General features: G+C 45.3%; 1 protein-coding gene and 1 pseudogene across 1 annotated transcript in view; both read left to right on the top strand.

The window, feature by feature from the left end:
* Positions 1-8,065: 8,065 nt before the first annotated feature.
* Positions 8,066-17,963, top strand: LOC138088306 (elongation factor 2 pseudogene; annotated as a pseudogene).
* Positions 17,773-19,421, top strand: part of RAB2A (RAB2A, member RAS oncogene family) — a 65,200-nt gene continuing 63,551 nt past the window's right edge. The window contains exon 1 of the mRNA XM_068983350.1: positions 17,773-18,081. Within this exon, the coding sequence (XP_068839451.1) occupies positions 18,036-18,081 (46 nt within the window). The 5' untranslated portion in view covers positions 17,773-18,035. The remainder of the gene's footprint in view (positions 18,082-19,421) is intronic.

Genomic DNA, 19,421 nt, shown 5'->3' on the forward strand with positions numbered 1-19,421 from the left:
CAGCCTTTGAAGACATGCGTCAGACCTTCCTGATGACCCAGTGGTGAAGAATCAGCCTGACAATGCAGGGGACACAGGTCTGGTCCCTGGTCTGGGAAGATCCCGCCTGCCTCAGAGCAACTAAGCCCGGAAGCTGCAACTACTGAGCCCACACACGTAAAGCCCGTGCTCTGCAACAAGAGAAGCCATCGCAATGAGAAGCCCACGCACCACACCTAGAGAGTAGCCCCTCCTCACCACAACTGGGGCAGACCCAGCTGGGTCTTCACTGCTGCACGTGGGCTGTCTTCTCCGTGTCTGCCTGAACTGTGACAGTGGGGCGCTGGTGAAAGGACTGGAATTTTGAAGACAGACAGACCTAGGGTGGAAACACAGCTCTGGTATTTATCAGCTATATGATGGTGGCATGTATTTCAATCTCAGTTTGCTTTCTCATCTGTAAAACATGAATAAAATCTACATACCTTGCAGGGTTGTCCTACACATTAGAAAAAAAATGTATGTGATATCCTGGAATGAGAGGCCCTTGATAAATGCAGCTAATGTTTTTTGGTAGAAAACAGCATTGGGTGTCTGTCAAGGACATGGACAGATTCCTTTATTCAGAGGGGCTTCCTGGCAGGACAATTCTGGGCCAATCCCCTTGTAGGGTCTGATGCCCACAAACAATCCTGGTGCTTGCAAGCACTGGGATGCTCACAGGAATGGTGCATCAAAATTCAAGGATCACATGTTAAGGTCTCCAAATAAATTTTGAAATCCTTCTCCCTTGGCTTGAGATGAGAGGGAACACAGAATACCTATGACTATCCTCGAAATAGTGTGGTGGTAGGTGATCAGCTAACAGTGGACAGGACCAGTCCTTCTTGTAAGACCTGCACTGTGGCACCTCCTGTTAGTTTCTCGGTCACTTGGACTTCTGCAGGGCTTCCCTGGTGGCTAAGCTGTAAAGAATCTGCCTACAGTGCAGGAAACACAGCAGACATGAGTTTGATCCCTGGATCTGGAAGATCCCCTGGAGGAGCAAATGGCAACCCACTCCAGTATGCTTGCCTGGAGAGTCCCACGGACAGAGGAGCCTGGTAGGCTAGGCCATAGCGTCAAAAAGAATGGGACATGACGGAAGTGACTGAGCATCCATGCATGCATGGGCCTCAGCAAATCATTTCAATTGCATTTAAGGTTCTGTTTCACAATAACTGGCATATACATAATACATGATTGCAGACAATGATGAGTCCTACAAAGGAAAGTTTCACTGGATGTGGCAGACTTTGGCCCCCAGTGAACCAAACCTTGTGCCATCTTCTTCCATGTTGACATTGGTTTGGCCACATAATTAACTGTGACTGTTGGGACATTATATACATGGAACCAGTAGGGGTTTGATGAGTGCTTGCTCAATGGGACTGGGCCTCTTTTAATGCACTTTCTTAGAATCCAGTTGCCATTCTGGAAATGGATGGTCCCTATGGAGAATCACCAAGGGCCCTGATCAGCAACTCCAACTGAGCTCCCAGCTGGTGTCCAGTGTGATAGGCCGGCCTTGGGACTTTCCAGCTATCTCTGCACTACAGTCAAAGTGTCACAAAGCAGAAGAACCACCGGATCAACCCAAAGAATCATGGGAAATCATAGCCTATGAGTATTTAATCCACTGAATGTAGTTGTGGTTTGTAATACATCAGTAGATAACAAGAAATGCGAGGCTATGAGAACAAAAACAGGAGCTCCTACCTAGTCTGGAAAATCGGAAGGACTTTCCAGAGGAATTGATCGTTCATGTGGACTCTGAAAGAAAAATAAGAATTTTCTTCCAGACAAGGAGGGCAGGATGCAGGGTGCACAAAGACCTCTGTTTGAAGGAAAGAAGATGCCTTCAAAATTGGAATGCTCAAGAGGGAGGGGATATATGTATACTTACAGCTGATTCATGTTGTTGTACAGCAGAAACCAGCGTAACATTGTAAAGCAATTATCCTCCAACTAAAAATAAAATGGAACTGAGCTCATTTTCCTATGCATCTTCACCTGATTATGAAACATATAGAGGGAATTCCTTGGTGTTCCAGTAGTTATACTCAGAGCTTTCACTGCTGTGGCCTGGCTTCAACCCCTGCTTGGAGAACTAAGATCCCACAAGCCACATAGCCAGGCCAAAAAATAATAATAATAAAATAATTTAAAATGAAGTATACAGAAAGTCAAACATACGTGTACATACCTATTTTATTTATTTTATACAGTACTAGTACATTTAAGAAGTGGTTGAAAGCCCAAAGCTAAAACTGATACATGTCTTCTTGCTTCTTACTACTGACTTGCTGTTATGAGCCATCTGTGACACTGAACACATTGTGCTGGGACCATCTGTAATGTTCCTAATCTAATGGTTTAAATGACGGCTCGTGCTGTCATTAGAAGATCTTAGCACCTCAAAAACATTTGCTGGAAACAGCAAGGTACTGATCCCTTTGGATCCTATCAGATAGCTATCCTGGAAATTCAGGCATATTAAGAGCAGGAAGAAAGGAAGCCGATACTCTACGGCATCCCTTCCAGGGACCAGGACGTTTGACAGACTTGCATACATTCTCTAATCAATCCTCTCAGAAATCTCAGAGGTAGGTTTTATTATTCCATTTTTACTTATTAAAGAAAATAAGGCTTTTAAACATTAACTAACTTGCTCAAGATCACACAGTGCTGGAAAGGAAGAACCAGGATTTAAACCCCAGGCTCTCTGCTTCTGAAATCTATAATATCTGTAGCAGCTGTAGTCGGTTGTCTTCCCCAAACCCATTTACCATTCTTTCCACACTTTTGCTCAGATATCCATATCTCACCCCCCGAAAGTGTTCTCCATCACCTCCAAGCAATTCCACAAGGTGCAGTGGATAATCAACTGGATGTTCTACAGATTTAATTCAATTCTGACTCTATCTTGACTGGAAAATTCCATGGACAGAAAAGCCTGGCAGGTTATAGCCCATGGGGTCACAAACAGTCAGACAAGGCTGAGGGGTAACTCTTACACTTCTGATCCTCTCTACTTGATGGACAGGGAAGCCTGGCATTCTGTAATCTATGGGGTCGAAAAGACTTGGACATGACTGAGCGAGTGAACTGAACTGAACTTGGAGAAACCATTACATCCCAAGGTTAACAGCTCAGTCCCACCAGATTCCCCAACTTGAATTACTGCCAATCTCAAGTCCAGGGGCCTCCTGCTGACCCACCAGTCATAAATGAGTTCCCAGAAAGCCAAGGGGTCCTTGGGTCTGATAATTTTTAGAATGACTCACAAAGTTCAGAGAAACATTTACTTAACATTTACCTGGCTTTTATAAAAGGATACTACTCAAAAAAAAATAAATAAATAAAAGGATACTACTCAGGAACGCCCAGATGAAAAAGGGGCACTCTCCTCATCCCCCACCCTCCCAGCATCTCCATGTGTTCACCAACCCAGAAGCTCATCAATGTCTCATTGTTCAAAAGATTGGGATTGACATATATATATACTACTACTACGATATATAAAAATCTTCCCTGGTGGCTCAGCCGGTAAAGAATCTGCCTGCAATGCAGGAGACCTGGGTTTGATCCTCGGGTTGAGAAGATCCCCTGGAGAAGAGAAAGGCTACCCACTCCAGCATTCTGGCCTGGAGAATTCCATGCACTGTACAGTCCATGGAATCGCAAAGAGTCAGACACAACTGAGCAACTGTCACTTCACTTCACTTCATGTATAAAATAGATGACTAATGAGAGTCTACTATATAGCACAGTGATCTCTACTCAGTGCTCTGTGGTGGCCTAAATGAGAAGGAAACCCAAAAAAGAGTGGATATATATATATGCTTCCCAGGTGGCACATTGGTAAAGAATGTACCTGCCAATGCAGGAAATGCAAGAGATATGGGTTCAATCCCTGGGCTGGGAAGATCCCCTGGAGCAGGAAATGGCAACCCACTCCAGTATTCTTGCCTGGGAAATCCCATGGGGGAGCTACAGTCCATGGGTTGCAAAGACTGAGGACTGAGCACATGCTCACACACCTGTATGCATACAGCTGATTCACTTTGCTGCACGGCAGAAACTAATATAACTTTGTAAAGCAATTTCTATTCCAAAGGAAATTAAAAACAACTACAACAAAAATTTACATAGAGCTTAATCTGCAGCACCCTCTCCCTTTCCTAGAGGTTTGTGGGTGGGCCTGAAAGTTCCAACCATTTTAATCACTCAGTCTCTCTGGTGACCAGCCCAATCCTGAGGCTATGTAGGGACACAGCTTTAAGTCATCACATTAGCTTAAAATCCCAGGTGATCAAAAAAGAAGTTCTTTATGGATAACAATGGCTTCCCTGGTGGCTCTGACAGTAAAAAATCTGCCTGCAATGTGGGAGACCTGGGTTCAATCCTTGGGTTGGGAAGATCCCCAGGAGGGCATGGCAACCCACTCCGGTATTCTTGCCTGGAGAATCCCCATGGACAAAGGAGCCTGGCAGTCTACAGTCCATGTGGTAGCAAAGAGTCGCATGGGGTGGCAAACAGTGTGTGCGTGACTAAGCAAGCACACACACACACACACACACACACACACAAAACACACACACACATGAATAACAAAGGACTCTCTGATCACTCGGGAAATTCCAAGGGTTTTAGGAGCTATGTGCCACAAATGGAGACAAACCAAAAGTATTTCTTATTATACCCCAGCTCTATAAGAAGCCAGTGACATTCAAGGGTGGTATCTACAGCAGTATTTCTTAGCACCAGGCACAATGCTATTTGAGGCTGGGCAACTCTTTGCAGAACTGTCTCAGGCATCTTGGGGTGTTCTGCACCCCTAACTTCCTCTTGCAGTTGTTCTAGCAACCTAAAATGCCCAACACACACTTGAATGCTAAAGCTCTGCTTGAGCAACTGGTCCAGAGGGAGCACGGTGCTTCCTGTGAATGACTGTTCAGGAACTCACCCAGCGGTTGGTAAGCCAATGGAATGGAATTTCTCTGCCACAGGACATGGTCCAGGAATAAGTATGCAGTTTGGGTCAATGAAGTGTAAACGGAGGTCTGCTAGGGAGTTCTCTGGAGGGAGTACATCTGGAAGAAATAGATTTTTTTACCCTGGAAATTTTCTTATAAAACTTTTTGCTCCTCTCTGGAGTTTTTCTGTTGAGCGAGGGCTATAAATCACCTGTATTCCTTAAGTCAATAATAAATCTCAAAACGCTGATTTTCTGTTGTTTACCACAGCAAGTAACCTACCTGATATAATATCTTTCTTAGGCTCTTAGGTCCTGCTGTCTCTCTATAAAGAACATGCCCCTCGGATGAGGGGATCTTTATTTGTATTAACTCTAGTTGAAATTCAACATTTTATTCAGTTATGATTGTTGCCAAGACTATGGTATATTAGCAGTATCTATGGCTTTGTCACTAACAGGAATATGGATATTGTCACCTAACAGTACAATCAATACGAATATCTCGTATTATTTACACACATCCCAGCTACTAAGTTATGGTCATTATTAGATCTCTTCTTAGATCTTGGTTTTTAATATATTCATAAAGAAGTGCACATATTACTCTAACAGAAATTTATTTGGGGAATATTTTAATATAATTCTAATATAATTTTTTTCCTGTAATCCTTATTTTTTTATACCTTTTAAAGCATTATTCTGAGCAGTTATCCATGAACTTTACTTGAATACTAATGGGATCTACTGCTAAAAGAAAAATGAAAACACCAAAACACCATGTTTCCTAATTTTAAAAATCTTTCTGATTACTGCTTTTCAGTTCAGTTTTGATGCTCAAGTTACAGAGCTCACTGTACCATTTTTTTCTTAGCATCAGAACTACATATGACAGACATTACAACCATTGGGTTTTACAGCAAGCATTCACCTAAGAACTTAGGTGTAAGTTTGTGCCCTGAGAATTAATGTTAACAATTCAACATGTTAACAATGATGACAACCACGCAGTGATAACACACAGATAGCTTCACATGCCCAAGGTGCTGCACGGTCATCCTATGATTCTGATGCTATTTTTCCCATTCTACAGACTAAGGAACTCAAGTACAGATGGGATTGATGTCTTTGGTAGGTCAGATGGCAGGTAATTAATGAGTTGGGGGCTTAATATACTGCAAAATGAAGTTACAGGAGAGACTTAAAAACACAGGTTGAATCCTGGGGACAGAACTTGATGGTAATTTGATTGAATCAGCTAAGTCCGTCAGAAGGAGGATTAGTCAGTCTTAGAGACTCAAAAAATGAAAATCTTGGAGATAAAAATTGATATATCTATTGAAATATTATAGATTTCCTGGTGGCTCAGAAGGTAAAGAATCTACCTTTGGTGCAGGAGACCCGGGTTTGATCCCTCGGTTGGGAAGATCCCCTGCAGAAGGGAATGGCAACCCACTCCAGTATTCTCACCTGGAGAATTCCATGGACAGAGGAGCTTGGTGGGCTACAGTCCATGGGGTGGCAAAGAGTCAGACTCGACTGAGCAACTATACTTTCACTTTCACTGAAACGTTACTTAGGGGAGTTTTTGACTCATCCAAGTATTTGGTACTTGAGTAAGGCCATTAGGGTTGAAAAGAGTTGGACACAACTGAGAGACTGAGCGCCCAGGCATAAGGGCATTGGACCAGGTTTACAAATGCTTTTGGAGGCCAAATGGATACAGCTTTCAGATCAGAATGAGACATCAGGGTATAGTCGGGCTGATGAAATGAGTGAGAGAATGAAAGGCACTAGGAGTCACAGATTCTTGTCCCCAGAAAGGCCATCCCAAACATAAGATGAATGTTTCATGTTCCCTCTGCTTAAAGTCATCAAATATTTCCATACACTTTACTCTTTGTCTAGGATAAGAAAAAATTAGTGGCATTAATTTTATGTATTCCCATCTCTGGGAGAGTGATTTCTCGTTGCAATTGACATTCTACTTTTAAAAATCAGATTCATAAACTAGGTTAAAGTGAGCCATTTCTGAAAGATGGATTCAGTCTTGATGCGCAGAGAAATCAGGTTTCTAAGCCTGATTTACTATATATACCATCCTGTGAGTTCTCTTGGGACAGTGAATATAACCCTTTTTCATGAACATAAAGCTTTCATCAATTCCTTGTGGAGGACAAATATGTTTTTCTTACGTGTTATATGCTAATGACTTCTAAATTTGTATGCGGAGGTCAGAACTCTCATTAGACCCACACAACCAGCTTCCCCCAGCACTGTCACTTACTAGCTATCATGATATGAGAAATTACTTAATCTCTTTAAGCCTCAGTCCCTTTTTCTATCAAAAAATTTTTTTTCTCTGTATATTTATTCTGTATTTTTTTAGCTATATTATCAGAACTTGGAAATTTAGGTTAAAGAGTTTGTATGTATTAAAGCATTTTGATACTCATTTCACCATCTTTGTAAAAATCAATTTGCCCTTTCAAGTTTTACAAAAGAATTCTCACTTTCTCACATTTTTTTCATTTCTGCTTATTATTGTTTTTTTTAAATAAGTATTTAAATAAAAAAATACTATCAGTGGGATTAACATATACATACTACTATGTGTAAAACAGATAACCAACAAGGAACTATATAGAACAGGGAACTATATTAATATTTGTAACAACTTGTAGGGAAAAAGAATCTGAAAAAGAACATATGCATGTATAACTGAACCACTCTGCAGCACACCAAGAACCAACACAACATTGAAAGTCAATTATACTCCAATTTAAAATAAAACTCTCAGGGTAAAATGCAAAAAATAAAAATACATAAATTAAAAGCTACCAGATTTGTTAAGATTAGATGATTTGGGTGGTTTGTTACACATTTTCAATTGTATTAAATGTATGTGAAGTTTAACAATAATTGTCAGATACTTAATAGATACACAGAACATACACATAGATAACATATAATAGAAGATCTGGTTCTCTTCCAACATCATCGTCACCATCCTTGGCAAGAACTAGCTCACTTGGATCTGCCTGGGAGAAACCACCACCATCCACCACCATGGTGAACTTCACAGTAAACCAGATCTGGGCCATCATGGACAAGAAAGCCAACATCAGGAACACGGGCGCCATCACCCACGTGGATCATGCCAAGTCCACTCTGATGGACTTCCTGATGTGCAAGGTGGGTATCATTGCCTCTGCCCGGTCTGGGGAGACCTGCTTCACGAACACCCGGAAGGATGAGCAGGAGTGTTGCATCAGCAAGTCAATGGCCATCTCCTTTTTCTACAAGCCTTCAGAGAACAACTTGAATTTCAGCAAGCAGAGCAGGGATGGCTCTGGCTTCCTCATCAACCTCATCAACTCCCCTGGGCACGTGGACTTCTCCTCAGAGGTGACAGCTGTGCTCCGTGTCACCGACAGCACCTTGGTGATGGTGGACTGCGTGTCGGGCATGTGTGTGTAGACAGAGACGGTGCTGTGCCAGGCTGTCGCCAAGGGCATCAAGCCGGTGCTAATGATGAACAAGACGGACTGGGCCCTGCTTGAACTGCAGCAGGAGCCCAAGGAGCTCTACAAGCCCTTCCAGCACATTGTGGAGAACATCAACGTCATCATCTCCACCTATGGCAAGGGCGAGAGCGGCCCCATGGGCAATATCATAATCAACCCCATCCTCAGTACTGTTGGCTTCGGGTCTGGTCTCCACAGTTGGGCCTTTACCCTGAAGTAGTTTGCAGAGTTGTATGTGGCCAAGTTTGTTGCCAAGGGTGAAGGCCAGCTGGGGCCTGCTGAGCAGGCCAAGAAGGTGGAGGACATAATGAAACAGCTGTGGGGAGACTGGTACTTTGATCCACCCACCAGCAAATTCAGCAAGTCAGCCAAGAGCCCAATGATAAGAAGCTGCCGCCAACGTTCTGCCAGCTCATCCTGGACCCCATCTTCAAGATGTCTGATGCAATCACGAACTTCAAGAGGAGATAGCAAAACTAATTGGAAAACTAGACATCAAGTTGGACAGCAAAGATAAGGATAAGGAGGGCAAATCACTTCTGAAGGCTGTGATGCACTGCTGGCTGCCTGCTGGGGACACCCTGCTACAGATGATCACCATCCATCTGCCCTCCCCTGTGATGGTCCAGAAGTACCATTGTGAGGTCCTGTATGAGGGGCCCCTAGGCGATGAGGCAGCCATGGGCATTAAAAGCTGTGATTCCAAAGGTCCTCTCATGATGTACACTTCCAAAATGGTGCCAACCTCTGACAAAGGTCGGTTCTATGCCTTTGGCCAGGTCTTCTTGGGGGTAGTGTACACTGGCCTGATGGTCTGCATCATGGGGCCCAACTCCGGGGAGAAGGAGGACCTGTACCTGAAGCAGATCCAGAGGACAATCCTGATGATGGGCTGTTATGTAGAGCCCATCGAGGATGTGTCTTGTGGCAACATCATGGGCCTGGTGGGCGTGGACCAGTTCCTGGTGAAGACCGACACCATCACCACCTTTGAGCATAGCCACATCACATGGGTGATAAAGTTCAGTGTGAGCCCTGTTGTCAGGGTCATTGTGGAGGCAAAGAACCCAGCCAGCCTGCCCAAGCTGGTGGAGGGCCTGAAGCAGCTGGCCAAGTCGGACCCCATGGTGCAGTGTATCAGCGAGGAGTCCAGGGAGCACATCATCATGGGGGTCTGGGGAACTGCACTTGGAGATCTGCCTCAAGGACGTGGAGGAGGACCATGTCTGCATCCCCATCAAGAGAAATCTGACCCAGTTGTGTCATACCAGAAGACTGTCAGCGAGCAGTCGAACATGCTCTGCCTGTCCAAGTGCCCCATCAAGCACAATAGGTTTTACATGAAGGCATGGCCCTTCCCCAATGGCCTGGCCAAGGACATCGACAAGGGCAAGGTGTCTGTCCGCCAGGAGCTCAAGTAGGGAGCCCACTACCTGGCCGAGAATTATGAGTAGGATGTGGCCAAGGCCCGCAAGATCTGGTGCTTTGGCCCTGACGGCATGGGCACCAGCATCCTCACAGACATCGCCAAGGGCACGCAATACCTCAGTGAAATCAAGGATAGTGTGGTGGCTGGCTTCCAGTGGGCCACCAAGGAGGGGGTGCTACGCGAGAAGTACATGTGGGGCGTGTGCTTTGGCGTTCACGATGTGACACTGCATACCGATGCCATCTACTGTGGGGGTGGCCAGAACATCCCCATGGCCTGGTGCTGCCTGTACGCCAGTGTGCTGACCGCCCATCCCCGGCTCATGGAGCCCATCTACCTTGTGGAGATCCAGTGTCCAAAACAAGTGGCTGGTGGTATCTATGGTGTCCTGAACAGGAAGTGGGGCCACGTCTTCGAGGAGACCCAGATGGCTGGCACCCCCATGTTTGTAGTGGAAGGCCTACCTGCCTGTCAATGAGTCCTTTGGCTTTACGACTGACCTGAGGTCCAACACGAGTGGCCAGGCCTTCCCCCAGTGTGTGTTCGACCACAGGCAGATCCTGCCTGGCGACCCCTTCAAAAACACCAACTGCCCAGTCAAGTGGTGGTGGAGACACGCAAGCACAAATGCCTGAAGGAAGGCATCCCAGCCCTGGACAACTTCCCAGACAGGTTGCAGGCAGCCTCCGAGCAGCCAGCCACCTGGTGGCATCAGCGCAGCCCCCGCGCCCAGGGACAGGTAACCACAGCAACAAGCCTCCACATTCTCCATGACACCTTGAGGCTGTCCAGACCTGGTAACACCCTGCATGACAGGTTTCTGGGGCCCACTTCGTGCCATCGCTCAACATGAAGACTTGATGCCATTTCTTTTGATATTTATTTCCAGATTTCAGGGGCAACAGAAGTGCCCTTACAGCAGGGACTGATCTGGCTGGTGGGGATGGGGGAGCGGATGGGACAACCAATACTTTTTTGTTGAGAGGGAAACTTAATGTCCAAAAAACAGTTTTAAATAAACGCATTAAGAGGTTTAAAAACAAAAATAAAAGAACCACAAGTCTCTACCAGACACTTGAAAAAAACATTTGGCCCCAATAACCATAACCAGCTATATGGTATTTCTGCCTGGAGCTCAGACCACTCCCCTAAGCTCCAAACCCAAATGTCCAGCTGTTCATTTGAGCAACTAGGATACAGCAGAAGTGATTTCCAAGGATAGGTCATGAAAGATACTGAGGTTTTGGCCTCCTGCTCACTCTCTCACCTCCCTCCCACTGGGAGAAATCAGCTTCCATGTCACAAAGATAGTAAGCAGTTTTCTGGGAGGTCCAGGTCGTAAAGAACTAAGGCCTCAGTCAAGTGCATAAGCCACCTTGGAAATAAACCATCCAGCCCTAGTCAAGGCTTCAGGTGTCTGTAGGCTACAGATCTGGCTGAGAGATTAACTGAAACCCCGTGAGAAAACTCCAAGCCAGGGCCACTGAGCTAAGCTGCTCCTAGATTTCTGATGTGCAAACTTCGTGTGAGAATAAATGTTTGTTGCTGTTTTAAGGTTATACTGTAGTTTTTAAAATCTATTTATTTGAAGAAATTGTTGAGAATTGATCCCCAGATTCCTTAAATTGAGAAATTTAAAAGAGTAAAAGTGCCGCAATGATTCTTAGGCAAATCTAAATTAACCTTGCAGATTTTTAAATGTGAGTCTTTAGAGGTAATCTCAGTTTTGGAAGAAAAGATTTATTCTTTTAATAACTTTTTAAATCAAAAAGCTGGAAGAAATAGACTTCTATTTTCTCCATTTTAGAAGTGAAAATGTGACTCTCTGAGATCGTTTTCCTCTCTCACTCCATGTATTGAATATTCTGATAATAAGATCGCTAGATGCAGAGATAAAGGGTATACAGGAGGACAGTGTTAGTCACTCAGTCATGTCCAACTCTTTGAGACCCCAAGGACTGCAGCATGCCAGGCTCCTCAGTCCATGGAATTCTCCAGGCAAAATAATGGAGTGGGTTGTCATTCCTTTCTCCAGGGGATCTTCCTGATACCGGAGGAAGGGGAAGTGGAAGAAGGTTGACATGTGATCTCATAGTTCCTGGCACCCATCTCTAACAAAAGATATCAGTGACAGAAGGTTTTCTGTGTCCACATCTCCCGTTGGGACATAGCTAGCTTATCATGTCCTCAAAAATGGAGAGAAATGGTTTTCCCTTTATCAAAATTTAAAGACCTTTATGGGTAATGATTAAAATAAATTGAAGTACTCATGGGAGTGATAATTGGTTCTCTCTTCGCACTACATGAGGTATATGTCTCATGTTTCCTCATTCTTATAATGATCCTGACTTTTCCAAAATAAAGGTCCCTACCAATAAACACAGGACATAGAACATAGCAAGGATAAGTGGAGGGAAGGGTTTGAAGTAACTGCATGGTCTAGTCTCTGCTGACAAAACCCACCAATGCAGAGAGTAAAATACTGCTGACATTAATGTGGTTCTGTAAGGGTCAGTCTTCTAATGTACTTAGATACATTTGCAGAAAATCATTCAACTGAGATTTGGTATATAGACTTTCTACTAGGAATAACGTACTTTTCAGAGTTCCCTCACATCTACCTCCCAGCAATTCTATTAGCAACTGGAATTATTATTTCTATTGAGTATATGACAAAAATTCTCAGGGTCAGCTTGTTGGTGGCAAGAAAGACTATAATTTAGACCTCCTGGAATCTAATATAGGGCCTTTCCCCAGGCGACTGTTAAGGACTTAGAAAAGTGGGTAATTTAAGAACACAATTTTGGTTGAGCTTATTATGAGCTTATTATTATTCTAATATTCACTGTTTCTCTCATTCACGCACCTACATAGATCCTGTTCTATCATTAATGTTAAGTCCACTGATTAAAAAAACTAACCTACAAACAAAGTTTGAGCAAGCTCCGGGAGATGGTGAAGGACAGGGAAGCTGGGCGTGCTGCAGTACACGGGGTCGCAGAGTCAGAAACGGCTGAGCAACTGAACAACATATAAAAGAAAGCTTCTTCACTCACTTGCACACACTTTGATTAAGGATGTGAATTTGCAATCATTCCATTTTGTCTCTTCAAGTAAACCTTTAAAGAAGGAGCAGAATGGAATGGAAGAGAGAAAATGGTCATCTTTGGCTTTGACAAGTGGTCAGAAATAGGTCACAAGTAGAAAAGTAAGATAGGGAGTGCTAAGTGTGTTACCCAGCAAGAATAAAAATGGCTGATGCGATGGGTAAGGTGAATGAAGTACAGTGGAGAGGGCTGTTGAAGCATTTGGAATGATTAGGTTTAAAGCAGTAACCATGAAAGATAATGTCCTTTGAGGCTCAGTTTAGATGGCTCTCCTATAAAATCTACCCTTATTTCCCAGAACAAAATTCTGTCTTCTAAGATAACACTGTACCTCTCCCGTTAGCCTTCATCAAGCCAAAACTACCCATGACTTAGCGCAAAGAGACTCTAATCTTCCTCCAGGCAGTGTCTTGGTTGGGTTTATTTAACTCCTACAGTTCTTAGCAATGAGTTGGAGGTGAAGGACAGGCAGAGGATGAAGGGAAGGCAGAAATGACTTCAGTGTTGACTTAGCGTCTCCTTCGATCTTGACACTTTGCTAGACACTGCACTTGTGTCATCTCATGAGGAATCTAAGGCTTAGAGAGTTTAGTAATTTATCCAAGATCACTCAACTGATAGGAGATAAATTCAGGATTTGAACCTCTTTCTTCCTCCAAAACTGGTACTGAGCTTATTAGTATTTGCAGGAAAATTAGTTCTGGCGTGGTGTTTAGAAATGGCTGAAAGCATTTCACCATGGTTCTTAATTATTTCTGGGTCATGGACTCATGCAGGGATCTCTCCCATAAAATTACATATATGCAAATACACACAGCATTGTGCATACCATTTCACAAGGATCACACGGCTCCCAGAGCGCATCAAGGGCTAGCCAAGGAAACCATGGAAACCAAAGTAAGAACCTATGATGACAGTACTCCAAACCACTCTTCTCCTATCCTATTCCTCCCTACCTCTCTTCCCACAGTCTGAGAGCCATCAAAACCAGAGAAAGTTTAAACACATGAAAAGTTTGATTGGGAAGAGCAAATTCAAAATTCTAATGTAATGCTCTACTTAAAAATGTCGTGGAAAATTTGAACAAGGAGACCTTGGAGAATGTAGACTATCTTTAAATTTCATAGTCATGATCTTCAGATCACATGTGAGGTAAGACTGAGAGATGAGGTTATCAGAATTCATCCTCAGGGGAGTGAAATAGCTGAAAATAAACTGAATGGAAAATCCTAGGAATTATCCTACGATTTAAGGGAAGAACGGTTTATTTCTATCATTTTTGCCTAAGAAATTTTTCTTGAAAAATGTCTTTGGATTTTGGGGGCTAAATAAAATGTTTGAGATGAAGTTTGTGTGGTTTTTATTTATACTCTGTATTATTTAAAAGAGAATTCAAGATAGCGCATAGGCTTAGAGAAAATAAAATAAAATATGAATTACACATAGAAGAAAATAAACATAGAGACATAAACTAGAGAGACAGGAGTGGAGCTGATTTTATAACATGAATTTATGTACTGATAAGGCCTCTACTTCCTCAAGGTAATTTTTAAAAATATATGCAGCACTAAGGGTTTCTCCAGTGAAACCCTGGCTACCTCATGCGAAGAGTTGACTCATTGGAAAAGATTCTGATGCTGGGAGGGATTGAGGGCAGGAGGATGAGATGGCTGGATGGCATCACTGACTCGATAGACGTGAGTTTGAGTGAACTCTGGGAGTTGGTGATGGACAGGAGGCCTGGCGTGCTGCGATTCATGGCGTCACAGAGTCAGACATGACTGAGAGACTGAACTGAACTGAACTGAAGGGTTTCTCATATTAAGTATATATTTTTCAGAATTTACAAAATACCTTCATATACATTATCTCATTTGATCCAAAACTGAAAAGGCAATAATTTTGAGGCAATTATTCTTTACATTGTCCAGAAAAGAAAACCGAGGCTCAGGGAGGGACTTGGAAAATCTAGTCCTTGTTCTTTTCAGTGCCACTGATTGTTACAATTCCTGCGAACCAGTAACTGATGCCTCTCAGTTCTGTGGAAGAACAACAAACACTTGATTCCTGTGGCCATGACATCTTCATGAGAGGATTACGACCTCTTTACAGGTGCTTTAGATCTGGAGATGGACAGACATAAAACTGAAAGACTTCAGACTTGGAATAGACCTTTCAGGTAACTTGATCACTTTATTGATGAGTGCATCAAAACTCTCTAGGAAGCCAAAAGATTTGCCACAATCATTCTATCTGTTTGTGGTAGGGCCAGGGTCAAAGGCAGGTTTCCTGAATCCTTCTCTCTACACTTCATTGCCTCTATAGCTCCATACATACCCTTTCCATAATTTTTTTTGCATATGCAATTCTGACCTTTCTTTCCCCAGTTCCCCTTGTGTTCACTGAGTAAACTGCTGCATGCCAACTACGCAGCTACCAACCCCTGGTAGCCCCCGCATGACCTGACACCAGTGACTTTTCCCATTGTTCACTTCCTGTAACTGCATGGGAATGCTTTTGATTCTAAGGACGCCAGCCCTTTGGGTAACATCCTCACAGAGTGGTCTTGTGCAGACTATGGATAAAGAACATACTTTTGGGAACAGCAGGGAACTCTCTTCTGGAAGGCGGAGACTTTCTAGGTGTCTGTTGTCAGGAAAGATTTGAGTGAAGGCACTCAGATGGGAGGGACAAAATGACCTTTGAAATTCCAGAGGACTCGAGCAGAGACCGTCTCTCCCACCTCCCAAACCAAAGATAAGTGAACCAGGTTATGAAATGCCTGGTAATTTTTCATGACAAATTTTTGAGTGCTATCTCTGAAAACCACTTCCAAACACTGAAGAAAAATCCCTCTGAGCTGATGTTTAGAAAGGCCATTCAACCACATACCAGTCAACCACTGCCAGCCCCACATGAAGGTGGCAGTAGAATGACAGATTTCAAAAGGGAGAGGAAAGTATTAGGCAACAGGAACCAGGGCCACTGTCTCCCAGTCACTTCTGCCCTAACAACAACTCTCCTTCCACTGCCAAGGGCAGAAGCCATGGGTTAGCAAATGAGCTCCCTTAGGCAGCTTTGAATTCCCTCAACAGATTCAGGACCTCTGCACATTGTTTCTTGTGCCTAAATTTCAGTTCCCTTCCAGACCTTTTGTCCTTTTGACAAACTCTTACTCATCCTTCATATGTCTAGTTCAGAGATGATATACTTTCGATAACCTATTCTGACACTATCCTGTTCTCCATCTCCTCTTCCAAAATCTGTGCTCTTTTAGAACAGACTCTGCTTTTAGTTCCAATGCCTAGCAGTGCAGGAAATATAGTATGTACTTGGTGTTAGTTGAATGAATGAAGAAGTCATTGTGTTCTTTTGAGTGCATTTTTCAATAGGTAATTCATGAGCACTGAAAATCCAAACTGCACTCGAAAAACTCAGTGAAAAGTAGAAGTGAGCTCGCTTAGTCATGTCCGACTCTGCGACCCCATGGACTGTAGCCGGCCAGGCTCCTCCATCCATGGGATTCTCCAGGCAAGAACACTGGAGTGGGTTGCCATTTCCTTTTCCAAGGGAACTTCCCGACCCAGGGATCAGATCTCCCCCCAACTATATTCCCTCCGACCCTTGGTCCCAGTTGTGTCCTTTCAGACTATTTAAGTGTATTCCTGTCATTTTTCTACACAATAGTAAAAAAAAAAAGTTATCTTTATTTGCATAACAATACAGCTTATATACAAATATATATTATACATCACTTATTACATATAATAGCTGTATATATAAATACATATAGCATGCTGCTGCTGCTAAATCGCTTCAGTGGTGTCCGACTCTGTGCGACCCCATAGATGGCAGCCTACCAGGCTCCTCCGTCCCTGGGATTCTCCAGGCAAGAATACTGGAGTGGGTTGCCATTTCCTTCTCCAATGAATGAAAGTGAAAAGGGAAAGTGAAGTCGCCCAGTCGTACCCGACTCTCAGCGACCCCATGGACTGCAGCTCGCCAGGCTCCTCCGTCCATAGGATTTTCCAGGCAAGAGTACTGGAGTGGGGTGCCATTGCATAAGTATATATTTATAGACTGAGTCCTGTGCCTTATTTTCACTTGGCAGAAGACAGGCTTTTTCTTCCTTTTAATTAAGACAACGCAGTATTCCACCGTAGGGGTACACCAAGGTTCCCCTCACATTCCCTGACTAAGGGTTTCAGATTTACACTTCCATTATTTTCACTGTCAAAGCCCGGTCCCCCAGCGCAGAAATACCCTCGCCCTCCAACCCCTCCCCACCGCCCGCCGTCCCAGCGGCTCCATCATTTTCAAACCCCTGGTCACGAGCCCAGGGCAGGCCCAGCGCCGAAAGCGATCTCCGCCTTCCACCACGTACCCCGCGTCCCCGCCGCAGAGCGGAAGGACGCGGCACAGCGCGCGTCGCGGCGACGGAGCCACCCCGCCCCTCCCCTCCCCTAGCGTCTCTCGGCCGCCGGCGTCGCCCGCTCAGAGGCGCCGGAAGGACCGACGCCCGGCCTTGCCCGGTTCTGGGCGGACCGGGAGGATGGGCGCGGCCGGCTAGGCGCGGCGCCGGGCGGAGCTCCGGCGGGGGCGGGGCTCTGGCTGGGCGGGGCTCCAGCAAGCGGGGCGGGGCGCGGCCGGCGTGCAGGGCTCCTCCCCTTTCCTCCGGCGGCGCCAGCGGCCGCAGCACTTCCGGGTCGGCGCGGAGGCGGGGCGGAGGAGCCGCGGCGGCTGTTATTGTTCGAGTGTGCTCGGCCGGGCGCTGTCTCCCTTGGCTCGGTCGTTGTCAGTTTGTCCAGCTTCCCCTCGGCCCCTCACTCCCGGCGGCTTACGGCGGCGGCGGCGGCTGCGGCGGGCGGGGCCTGGCTTTTCGAGGCCGAGTGGCGCCGGGGTGAGGGGCGCAGAGGAGGAGGAGCTGCAGCAGCAGGAGGAGGAGCCGTGTGCCCTGGCACCGAGCGGCCGCGGCCATGGCGTACGCCTATCTCTTCAAGTACATCATCATCGGCGACACAGGTGAGGCCCGGGGCGCGGCGGCCGACCGGCCGGGAGGTGGCGGCCCGGGGGCCGGGGCCGAGGGGCAAACGGCGTCGGGCAGCGGCGCAGCCTCGGTCGCCGCCGGGCGCCTCCCCGCCGCTCCATTTCCGCAGTGCTGGAGCTGGTGACGTGGGCACTGCGAGCGGCCGCGGCCTGGCCCGTCGCCCCCGCCCCGGCCCAGGCCGGGCCTGCAACCGGGGGCCGCAGCAGCCGTTTCACCGCCCGGTCTGGGGAGTAGATGATAGAGGAGCTGGCCTGGCTCTGAGGGTTGCACGCCCTGCCCGGAGCCTCTCACCTTGGGCCTCGCCGCCGCCCCCGAGAAAGGAAAAGGGGGGCCCAGGGAGAGCAGAAGGGGATGGAAGAAGGGTCTTGGCTTCCCTGACACATCCCACCTTCTCCTACCCGTTCACATCTGCCACGGCCTGGGCAAAGCGCTCCGCGGCGTGGGACCAGCTAGCTGAGAAGGAGACATTAAAAAAAAAAAAAAGATATATATATGTGTGTGTATATATGTATTTTTATCACTGAACTGCCAAGTCAGAATAAGTAACATCCCATTACTTGACGCCTGGGGAATGCTTTTCGAGGTCATTAAAACACGGAAGAGTTCTGTCTCTGTCGACTTTTGCCACGTGTAAACTGGCGTTATTTGATAGTAATGCAAGGCCGTTCAGTGCTCTCGGGTGCGTGTGCGTGTTGGGGATACTGGCTTTTTTTCCGATACATGAAATCCAGGCCCACAAATGCCAGTTAATCAGGTGACCTAATGTCCATTTGAAGCAGAAAGACATACAGCTATTTTTCACTTAAAATGACATCCCAGTGTATTTTGCAGACAAAGTAGTCAAACTCATTGAAAATATATTTTTTAATTATGGATTTTTTGGCATTACTGTGAATCTAATAATAAAACTAAGACGTGTTCAGGTGTTACAACTATTAATATACCAGAGTCTGATTTCAGTGATGACTCTTGCACAACTTTGGACCCTTTGCACAGCTTTGGAAATGTAAGCAGCAGCTTGTGGTTGTACTAGTGATATGTCAGGTTGAATAAGTAACACAAGAGCATGTTGATTGCTGCCTAAAAGAAAGATTTTCTGCTGTAAATAGTGTTTCAGCAGTGTTTTTTGGCGTGCGCGTGGAAACCTGATGGTTCTCTATGCAGAATCCTGGATAAAGCAATGTTTTGCAGATGTTCAAGTGGCAAATTTATATGCTTTTTAAAATGCTGAAGGAAGTGGGGTTTCGAAGCCTACTGGTACATTTTAATTTAGGTTGTATCAGTGAGATTGGAAGAGGAAATTCCCAATAACTGT

The sequence above is a fragment of the Capricornis sumatraensis genome, chromosome 11, assembly GCF_032405125.1.
Source record: "Capricornis sumatraensis isolate serow.1 chromosome 11, serow.2, whole genome shotgun sequence".
NCBI classification, from domain to species: domain Eukaryota; kingdom Metazoa; phylum Chordata; class Mammalia; order Artiodactyla; family Bovidae; genus Capricornis; species Capricornis sumatraensis.